General features: G+C 40.2%; 1 protein-coding gene across 1 annotated transcript; it reads left to right on the top strand.

The window, feature by feature from the left end:
• The first annotated feature begins 3488 nt into the window (after positions 1-3488).
• On the top strand, positions 3489-11295 carry chsy3 (chondroitin sulfate synthase 3). Its single transcript, XM_030065990.1, is given in 4 exon segments — positions 3489-4803; positions 7726-7836; positions 7839-8008; positions 9144-11295. Coding segments are annotated over 4 exon segments (2460 nt in total). The 5' UTR covers positions 3489-4196; the 3' UTR covers positions 10716-11295.
• The last annotated feature ends 330 nt before the right edge of the window (positions 11296-11625 follow it).

Genomic DNA, 11625 nt, shown 5'->3' with positions numbered 1-11625 from the left:
CTTTGAGGGCATTTGGACGTCACTATCTTTGGTAAAGATTGTTAAAGCAGTTAATATTCATGTGCTTTATTTGACACTGGAGATCTGAAGTCATGAAGCCAAAGGAGGATGGTATAATAACCTGTATAATTTTGTATAAGCAGTCTCCAGCCAGGTGCCACTGAATAATCTGTAGTTTTTACTCCAACCAAGGATTACACCAGGTGATTTTAGTTCCTCCGCTCTGGCTGAAGATCTGCTATTTACTCTAATTTTGAAATCACCTGTGCAGAGATCAGATGAAATGAAAATCTCTAAATGGCAAATGATTAGAGATCACTGCTACATATTGTCCTTGATTTGATGGTGCCTAAACTGATTATATAAACTGAATTATCCAATCACAACACGACCACAGTTTTTATCACTCCACTTGGTGTTTTTTTTTTCACTCATAATGTTAAGTCACATATAATACACTTCAATGCAGTTCAATGCAACAGCTCTGCCATAGATTCTACCTTTTAACAAAGTTTATAATGTTCAGTTTTTGCTGACATTGTGGAGAATGTGTAAATTTAATTTCATGTTTATTACTGAGGTTGTAGTTTGCAGAGGTCTTGTACTGGACTACATTATATTGAGAGGTGTTTCTAATTTTTTTACCCTCCCTATTTATATACAATGAGGGAGACAGAATAATAGAAACATCACTCAATAAAATGCAGCCCAGTACAACAGCAGCACTAACTATGAGCTCAATGCCAAACACAGAAGTGAATGAACACCTCTATTACTGTGATAAAAAGAAAAGCTGAGCATTATCGGCAGCAGAAAAGTAAACTTTATGGCTTTATTGGATTGTATTAGATTGTGCAAGTGTACCTGATAATGTGGCTGCTGAGTGTAGATCATAATGGATTTATGATAAGTTATGAGGCTGATAACCAGCGACTGTAAATTGAAACTGACAAACGTGTCTACAGTAAACATAATGGTAAGTTTATCCATTATTTGCACTTTGAGTTTCCAAGTGTTGTAGTAATCAAGAGCACAGCAACTGAATCACTCTTACTCACTCTTTTATTTATTTATTTTTTTATTGTTGATTCAAAGAATGACTGCATAAAAACATGAAGTAAAAAACATGTGATTAAATTCACATCAAAATGAAATAAAAACAACATAAAACAGGAAGCAATGGTTTTGACAGTTCTCTTGTTAGTCGCAAATTCAACATACATGCTGTTTTCATTCCTTAACAAACCTGGGACATTTTTTTTTTTTCATTTATGGCATGAATGTATGTATGTGTGTATGCATTTATTTACTTATTTATCTAAGAGTGTATGCTCGTAAATAAGACATCCACAAGAAAATATTTAATATAGACAGTTCACATTATTACTATTAAGAGGCAATGAATCCAGCCCACGCATAAACTATATATACAGCTTATAAATGATTCAGCCGTAACTCGATATAGTTGTGACTTACATGTACCTGCACTATTCTATTACTTGTATTTATTTAGTTATTTATTTATTTTTGCCTTCAGAGTATGTTTTCAGTGAAAACACTAACTTAAAAACAATCTTGCCAGTCTTCTACAATGAAAGAGGAATCAGAAAAGATGAGTCTGTTTGAAGTTGAGTAACACACAATAAACTGTTTCCAAATGTCAGTCCTAACTTAGTGTTTCTCTGCCTGCTCTGACTTCGCTGGTAGCAGGAGTCAGTCTGTCTTTCTGCAGCTGAGTCCGTTAACCAGCTCTAACTGCATGTCTTTCACTTTTCATGACGGGTTTTCCTTCGGACGTCATGGAAGAGAGGAGAAACGGCTTTCTGTTTCCTCGCTCCTCCCTCTGTCCCAGACCGTGTCAAGTCCACACACCAGCACCAAACACACACCATATGTGGACTTCAAAATACAAGCTTGACCCGCTGAAACGACAGTTTTAATTAGTATTGCCCAAGTGACACATTGGAGAGATTGACAAAATATCCTACTCAGTAGAAAGCTCTTTGTAGTTTAATATAAAAATAAAAAATAAAATTGAAGTAAAATTAAAGTAAAGTAAAATTTTTGTAAAATTTATGGTGTAAAAATCTAAATAGATCAAATGTAAATAGGCCTACATTTAAGACTATTTATTTTTGCATCAATTGAGAAGAGAACCGGCATATAAAAAATAAACCTGCAACAGACCAAAGTATTATGGCACTTAAAGGCACACCATAATCCTTGCTGCCTTGAAATTTCAAGGTTTTACTTGCAGTGAAGAGTAAAACCTGATTATGTTTTTTTTTTTTTTTTTTTTTTTTTTTAAATGATGTAACAATAATATAGACATTTTTGCATGTAGACTATTTCACTGAAAAGTAATATGAACTTATGTGCCTGGTCAGTATTGCAGTTGTCTTTGTATTTCCAGCTGCTGGACTTCATAGCAAAGAAACAAGCTATTGTGGATAAAACCCAAACCAAATAAGCAATGTATAAACAGATAAAATAGACAGTTTCTGCAGCAGCCATTTTGACATGAAATAGCAGGTAAACACAGGTGTCACTGACGACATTAATGAAGATTTTGTTCCTCTGAGGTCTAACAGAGCCAATGGGTTGGCTGTCATTCATTGTAGGAAAGACTCTGCTTAATGTAAATGGAGTAAAATCTTAATTAATGTCATGAGCAACACCTGTCTTTACCCTGCTATTTCATGCCAAAATGACTGCTGTGAAAAATTGTAATGAAATTAACTGTTAAAAGAGAATAAAAAAGTGGCAGTGTTTTTGGCATTGAAAACTGGGGAACTTGGAAAGCTCACACCTCACAGATCATTTGTTATATTGCACCTCAAGCGGAAAGACAAAAGTGACAAGATGGAGGCGTATGAAACATGATTTGGAAAATACAGAACCGTTAAATTTTCCCACCTTTCTCCAATTTATTCTGTATTGGTACCACAGATTAACCCTATCATCTTTGGAGTCAATTTGATCCCATTCAGTGTTTAATGTCTGTAAATACATGAGTGACATCATTGTACTTTGCTTCATATTTATTGGCCCTAATCTAACATGGACAACACCTGCGACAACATAAAATTAAAATGCTGATATGTTTTCAGTGTCCTGTACACATTTTGTACTCATGAGTGTTTTGACCCCAGGCTTTTTTTTTTAGCTGTAAAACATATATAAGATATATACATGTTACACACATTTGCTTTAGTTCATTTTGGATGACACTGAGGAATTTTGATGCATAAGTGGAGGTAAGTATGGGAACTTGTGTTTTATTTAAAGGGATATTTAGGTAGTCAACAAGAACGATAATGCCCCTGACACATGCACTTGGATAACAATAATTATCATAATTATTTTCTGGAGGTAAAATTGGTGGGGTCAAGTTGACAAAAGGTAACAGGAGGGGTAAGACGTCGTTTCAGAGGGGGAGTTTATTTTGAAACGCACGGCAGGAAGTGCCATATCTAAGTGTAGCGGGCATGACGGTAGTCTCCAGCATGGCTACCTACTCGCAAACACTGATTTTACCTGTTCCACCAAGGAGGAGGAATCAAAGAAGAGCCTCTGTGCGGGTCAGATGAAAAAAAGAAAAAAAGCTCCACCATCCCGACATGAGATTTTGAGGCTCAGCCGAGTCCGGGAGCGGATCCAGCAGCAAACTCCAGCCTGTGGCCACACAGCAGGGACACAGCTCACCCGTTTGTCATAATACGCTATTTGACTAAACCCAGGGTAAACACACAGGCACCGACTGGCGGGTTGTTGTTGCTGCTGCTGCTGCCTTTGTTTAATATCACAAATCGGGTGAATTATCTGGCTGGAAAGCTGTGCAGACGTCCGGAATATTCACCGCTGCGTTTTGATTTCTCATCTGGACCACAACACAACTTCCAGCACGTCACAAGTTGAGTATTTTATAACATTTGCGGACCACAGGCACTCTTCTCCAACAGCATGACAGACGAGGATTGAGGAAGGGGGCTGACTGTCAAGCGAATAAATGGAGAAATGCCCCGTTAGCCTCAGAGAAGTGTCTGCTCTCCCCCCTTCAGGTAGGACACCCAACTAATGCCCTCCTATATGGAGATGTTTGATGAGCAAACACGGCAACAGCTCCGCAGACAGCAGCAATATTCACACCTATACTCCATTCACTGCAGATATAAGCCGGTGTGGTTCGCACAGCCATGGCCTTCGGATCGAGAAGACCGTGGATGAGCGTGGTGATCGGGGTGTTTGTGGGATTCACCGCGGCCTCCTGGCTCATCGTGCCCCGGGTGCTGGAAATCAGTGGGAAAAGAAAGAAGTCTCCTATGTGCTCCTATTACAGCGATGCCGTCGGAAAAGTGCCTGAAATTATCGGGGACGCCGCGGGTGTCGGCAGCAGAAAACGGGACAGCGCGCCGGCCAGTCAGGGGAGCAGCAAAGAGGAGGAGGAGGAGGACAGGGTGTACCGGACGGGGAACGGGAGCGGGGACAACGGGAGAGCCATACCCCGGCCTCGGCATTTCCTCTACGTCGGCGTCATGACAGCCAAGAAGTACCTGGACACGCGCGCCGTGGCCGCCTACAACACCTGGGCGCGCTCCATCCCGGGCAGGGTCGAGTTCTTCTCGAGCGCCGGCTCGGATCAAGTCCATGTGCCCGTGCCCGTCCCGGTGGTGTCACTGGCGGGGGTCGACGACACATACCCACCACAGAAGAAGTCCTTCATGATGCTCAAGTACATCCACGACCACTACCTGGACCAGTACCAGTGGTTCATGCGGGCGGACGATGATGTTTACATCAGAGGTGAGGATCCTCACACAGAGAGAGAGAGAGTGTGTGTGTGTGTGTGTGTGTGTGTGTGTGTGTGTGTGTGTGTGTGTGTGTGTGTGTGTGTGTGTGTGTGTGTGTGTGTGTTAAAGCAATACTTGACCCATTGTGAAAAAAAGTAATATTATTTCAGTTTCCCCCTGGCTGCTATGTAGGAGTGGTGCTGTCCTTCATTTCCTCCCATTGTTAAATTATATTAACCAAATAATACTAACCAAATACTAACTGTTAGCCTCCTGCCATTGAAATTGACTTCCCCCAGGTTAACATTGTTAAAAATAACCAACATAATCCAAAATGGTGTAAAAATTGTTTAAAAAGCAAAACAAAAAAACAAAACAAAAAAAAACATGAATTTAAGTATGTATCTATATATCATTAATTGTCAGCTGTCTTCTAGTTCTCTGGTGAAAGGTGTTAGTTTTGTTTTCAAACATGCATACACACGTGTGTTCAATGAAGAAAACAAACGATAAACTCAGGTAACCTACCTCTGTCTCTGTGCTCTGGAGAGAAACAGGAAGAGCAGAAGTTAGCGGAGCTTTCCAGATGTTCATAAGGGGGAAAATACAGTTATTGTCAGTGCACGTTTGGTCGTCTTATGTGCATAATTTAGTTTTGGAAAACGACACATACGGTGATGTTAAAGTACTTTTTTGGATTAAGGTAGTTATTGTTAAGATTGTTAACTGGGGGAGATCTACCTCAATGGCAGGATCTTTTAGCCTAGTTTTGAACTGAAATAGGTGCATAACGTTGGAGCATTTATTTACAAACAAGTTATATCTCTAAACATGATCTAAGTAATAGGAAGATACTCTGTTATAGTGAAAATGAAAATTACCCATTACAGAAATAGTAAAGTCCTAAAGTATCTGGTATTAATGTACTTAAATACTGAAAAGAACAAGTAACTTGTGCTTAATAAAAAATACTTTTCTGTTAGATACTTATTGAAACTTATATAACCATATCATGATAATGAAGGCATTTTAATTGTTTTAAAAGAGAATGCCTCAGAGTTTTGTTGTGATTTGTTTTACATACTTAAACTTATTGAAAGCCAGCTTCTGTAGAAAAAAGTACAATAAAATAAAACTTTTTGGCGACACAAAGCAAGAAAAATGAAGATCGATAATTGTAAGTTTTGTGCAGTTGCTAAAAACCTTTGCTTATTGATATGATTCTGTACATCTAAGTTACCGTGAAAAAACAAATCTAAATTGGTTAAGAAGACACAATAAAAAATGAAGAGATTAAACATAATTTTGGTTTGCTGCTTTTTTAAAATTAGATAGGTACAGTTTAGATAGGGCAGAGAGCAGGAATGACATGCAACAAAGGGCCCTGGCCAGAGTCTGTCGTGGCCAAGCTTTAACCTCAGCAGTATGTTGTTCACGTCCCACCAGGTGAGCCACTGGGACACCCCAGAGTGATTCAAGTTCATTGACTCTAAAAATACAGATGCTCAGGTTTTGGTTTCTTCTCACAAAACCAGAACCCCCCCTCCTCCTCCCCTGAAAAATACCACTGATCTTTGCATATGGAAATCCTGGGTTTCTCACATCTGTACATGTCATCAGGAAGCCTCTGTGTGCAACAGGCTGATAGCAGCCCTCTCCTCATTCTTCAGATTTTGGGACATTTCATGCCCCAGTGCCAAAAATCTAAGTTTATGACTTTGTCCTTGTTCTGCTTCCTCCTACTACTCTTCTGTGTACTCTTCATCATATCATTCATCACACCTCTGTGTGTGAATAAACAGTGTGTAGCTTTTCCAGACATACTGACTCATCATTACCCGCATCGTTTGCTGTCAGCCCCTTGCCAGCTTAATACATGTGTCCATGGCAACCTGTGCCAACCTGTACCGGCCTTTGAACTGACAGCCAGCACAACCATGAAGGGCCTCTTGACTTTTTGGCTTTTGTTTACCTCTGTGGGAGGACCGAGGCCACAGGTGCACTGTGGCTCGCAGGCATCTTCATCACCAAACAATCATTAAATTACTGAAGAAATATGAGTGACTAGTCGAGCGGTCACTGCCATACAGAGGTGCCAACATTGCTGAGATTTAATATGTGGTAGTTTATGTGTAATTTCATGGCTAGTTTACCTTAATTTACATAAAACTCCCTAACTGAATTGTGGACTACTTATGGCAGAGTAGTGTCCAGCGTTTGCATTCTTTAATATTTCACCAGAAATAGTGTCCAATTCACATACTATTGGATTCATATTTATTCATTTATTCACACTAAAAAATCTGACACACTATTTTAGAGTACTAAATAGCATGTTAGTATGTAATTTTAATAAACAGAATGTCAGTCTTATCATAACATTCTGCTAATCTTTTAAACATAAAGTTGGACAGCCACAAGTCTGCGATGAAAGGTAGACAAATTAACATCTCTTAGTTTTATAGTGGTAATATTACTTTGGCTGCTACAGCAAGAGTGTGTCACTTTCCACAAAGTTTTGCCCTGTGACCAAGTTTTCCACAGCATTTTGCCTCGTTACGTGAATCCATTCAGAAATATGCCTCTTTGTGATCAGCTATGCCCATAGCCAGGCCCCGATTTTGACCAATCAGCATGAAAAGTGAATCAGCTCTTTCTTTGCCAATTACTAGACTTTTGTCAAAGTTTTTTGCAAATCCATTTTGAACTTTTTGAGATATCCTGCGAACAAACAGACATATAGACGGAATGGGAAACTATTTCTGGAAAATGCTCTCATGCATAACCACTTGTGCATGACTGGCCTGTACAGTCACTGAATTGAAGACTCAGCTTTTTTATTGGCCAGGAGCGCTATTCAGTAAGGGTGAAGTATTCTTTTAAATAGGAATCATGACAAAGGGGCAACTAATTTCTCCCACCTCATCATTTCCAGGTGAGAAGCTGGAGTTGTTCCTGCGGGGGCTCAACAGCAGCAAGCCCCTCTACCTCGGCCAGACAGGCCTGGGCATGGCTGAGGAGCTGGGCAAGCTGGCCCTGGAGCCCGGGGAAACTTCTGTATGGGAGGTCCTGGCATGATTTTCAGTAGAGAAGTGCTGCGCAGGATGGTGCCCCACATTGGTACCTGTCTCAAGGAGATGTACACCACCCACGAAGATGTGGAAGTGGGCCGCTGTGTGCGACGCTTTGGAGGAACGCAGTGTGTTTGGTCCTATGAGGTACGGACTGAGTTGTTTTTTTGTTTTTTTTAAGGTTCCCGTTGGTCTTACAATTTTGATGTATTGCAGAGAGGAGACTATCAATTTAACAAACTGCTGCTTTTACAGGAATATAGCAGAATCTGTTTTCCAACTTCAGAGGTTTTCATCCCAACTGTAATATAAATGAGTTCACGTTCTTGAAAATCATTAACACACAGGAAGGAAGTCCTGGAAGTCTGGAAGTGATGTAAAAATGTTGTTCATTGTGAACAGCAGACAAACAGCAGCCGTTGCCAAAACAGTGGCATCATGCAGAGGCAGCCTGGCGAGTGGTGTGAACTTACACAAGTCTCCCATGAAACAAACATGAAACAATATGCAAATTTGCATATTCATGGATTCTTGTATAAACAGTGAGGATTAGGGAGCGAAGTAGATGTGCTTTCAAGCCATTTTAGTAGTTTATTAAATGTTTCTTTGCAAATTAAACAAATAAAACAATTTTTTAAGCACAGAATTTTTCTGTGGAAAGAATAGAATATATCTGGAGGGGTCTTTAGGGTATATGGTAAACTATAGGTTCAGGTTCTGATTTGTTTATTGCAACTCTTACACATAACACATAAGAACAAAATTTGTGCCCAGATCCAGCAACCTAGCCTACCAAATACATGGGCCTTGACATTTTCCAGGAGAAAAAGGCTCTGGTCATGTGGCAGTTTTTTCCTTTCAACCATTTTTCTTCTTCTGTCCTGTCATGTTTTTTTTCAAAATCTTGGTTTGTCTTAATATGGGCAGGTTACAGATTGATATGGATGATAAGTTCACTTTCAGCTGCTGGAAGTAGTCCAGTCATTTTGAATTTAGTTTTCTTTTGGACAGCCATTCTTTATACACTATTTGCCAAGAATTGTGTGAAATTGCCCTACACTATTTGGCTGATTTTGTTTGCTGCTCCTTTGCGGACTACATTCAGTAAAGCTTGCACGTGTAAGTTTTTCTCATTCAGGAAAATTTATGATCTAGGTTGTGTCTCCTGGACTTTTTTTTTTACCTTGTAGATTTTTGAGTGCTTTTGTTTTCTAGTCCAGATAATAAAACTACAACATGTATCTTCTATGCTCTGATCACGGCGGTGACACTTTTTTCACAGATGCAGCAGCTATTTTATGAGAACTATGAACCCAACAAGAAAGGTTTCATCGAAGAGCTTCACAGCAGCAAGATCCACAATGCCATCACACTCCACCCCAACAAAAAACCTGCCTACCAGTACCGACTTCACAGCTACATGTTGAGCCGGGAGATCTCAAGGCTGCGTTACCGCACCATCCTGCTCCACCGTGAGAGCCTGACCATGAGTCACCTCAGTGATACAGAAGTGCAGTGGGAGGACCAACAGCTGGGTGTGCCACCAACCTATATGCGTTACCAGCCCAGTGACAGGAATGATGTAATTGAGTGGGATTTCCTCACTGCTCGCCATCTTTACACTACAGGTGAGAACCATTTACCCCGGCAAGGCCTTGGGAGCTTGCTTCGCGCTGCACTAGAAGACACGATACTCCAGGTTATGGAAATGATTAATGAGAATTCCAAAGCTCGTGGCCGTGTCATTGACTTCAAAGAGATTCAGTATGGCTATCGCAGGGTGGATCCCATGCACGGTGCAGAGTATATCCTGGACTTGCTGCTTCTGTACAAGAAGCACAAGGGACGAAAAGTAACAGTGCCTGTTAGACGGCACGCCTACCTTCAGCAGTCCTTCAGCCGACCTTTCTTCACTGAATCTGAGGAGTTAGATGTGGCCGAACTCATGGACGCTATCAACTCTGAATCCCAGTCCCTGTCTTTCCTGTCCAGCTCTCTGAAGCTCTTTTCACCCTTCCAGTTCTCTGAATCAACCAAGGAGATGCGGGAGCGAAACCGGAAGATGGTTAACATCCTGGTCCCGCTGACAGGCCGATACGACACCTTTGCCCGTTTCATGGAGAACTTTGAGAAGACGTGCTTAATCCCCAAACAAAATGTTAAACTGGCCATAATTCTGGTAGACAATCAAAACAATCAGGACAAAGACAAACAGATTGAATTAATCAAGGACTACCACAAGAAGTATCCCAAAGCCAACCTTTCAGTCATCCCCATGAGAGGGGATTTTTCACGAGGTCTGGCTCTGGAGCTGGGCTCCTCACAGATCGATAATGACACACTGCTATTCTTTTGCGATGTTGATCTCGTATTCAACGGAGACGCCTTGCAACGCTGCAGAGACAATACCATCCAAGGAAGACAAGTCTATTTTCCTGTTGTCTTTAGTCAGTACGACCCCAAAATAGTCTATGCCGGGAACACACCAGACAAAAGCACATTCGTGTTCACCAAGAAAAGTGGTTTCTGGCGAGATTATGGTTTTGGAATAACTTGCATTTTTAAGAGTGATTTATTAAGAACTGGTGGTTTTGACACCTCAATCCAAGGCTGGGGATTGGAAGATGTAGACTTGTTCACAAAGGTTATAAACTCTGACTTGAAAGTGTTCCGCAGTCAGGAGCCAGGAATCGTCCACATGTATCACCCTGTTCACTGCGACACAAGCCTTGAGTACAAGCAACACAAAATGTGCCTTGGGTCAAAAGCAAGTACGTATGCATCGACCATGCAGTTAGCAGAGCTGTGGCTGGAGAAACACACAGGGGTGGGTTATAACAGAACTGCATCTTGACATTATTCTTGCCTCCTTCATGCAAGGTTACCTCAGTTCTGCTTGAGTGCAGACAACAGTGGACTGTGTGTATTGTGGTGTGAGTATGGATGTACAACAGATAGAGACCAAGCATAAAAGTACAAGTACTAAATGTAACAGGAATATTAGGGTACTTTCAATTGTCTTTTGTGCAATTATTTTTGAAAAAAATGGTTATTTGTTCTTTTTTGTGTCAATCAGTTCTTTGCAGCGTCTTCCAAAGTACCTAATCATCATCATCATGGGTTTTCCTTAGATATATAAGGTGGTTAGTTTGTTGTTTTTTTGTTTTTTTTTTCTTACTGCCATTATTATCATGAAGTTTACATCATTGCCTCAGGACAACATACCCAGTGCAATGCAGTCTTCATTGATTGCTGGACATGGTACCCAGCCTCTACTATGAAAAAGACACTTGCAAACAGAAATGATCAATCGTAATTATAGTGATGTTGATAATCATGTAATCAAGAAAGTATGACAAAAATCCTTAAAAGTCCCAGATATTTTTTTCTACAAATATATACAAATAAGAATTAAAGGTATTTCATCTGCAGTATTTTCCAAGAGTGTGTGTGAATAATTTTGATTATTTCTTGTCAATTTGTTTTTTTTTTTTTTACATAGATTATGCTTAGGCAAGCAGTTCAGGCAAGCTTGATTCCAAAAAAGGAATAATACTCAAGGATTGATGCTGATCTTAATTTCAGGGAGAACAATGAAAGAGGGGTATCAGAAAATGTCCCAGTATCAAGAGTTTTTAAAATTATATTATTTATAATCACAAACAGTCAAAACAAGTAGTGGTACGTAGATTATGCTACTATCAGGCATACCTCATAATGGTCTCAAATATTTGGCATTAATCTGGACAAATATATATTTAGAA

Source organism: Myripristis murdjan, chromosome 12, assembly GCF_902150065.1.
Source record: "Myripristis murdjan chromosome 12, fMyrMur1.1, whole genome shotgun sequence".
Taxonomy (NCBI): Eukaryota; Metazoa; Chordata; class Actinopteri; order Holocentriformes; family Holocentridae; genus Myripristis; species Myripristis murdjan.
The sequence above is the reverse complement of the archived record's forward strand: the minus strand, read 5'-3'. Positions and strand labels throughout refer to the sequence as shown.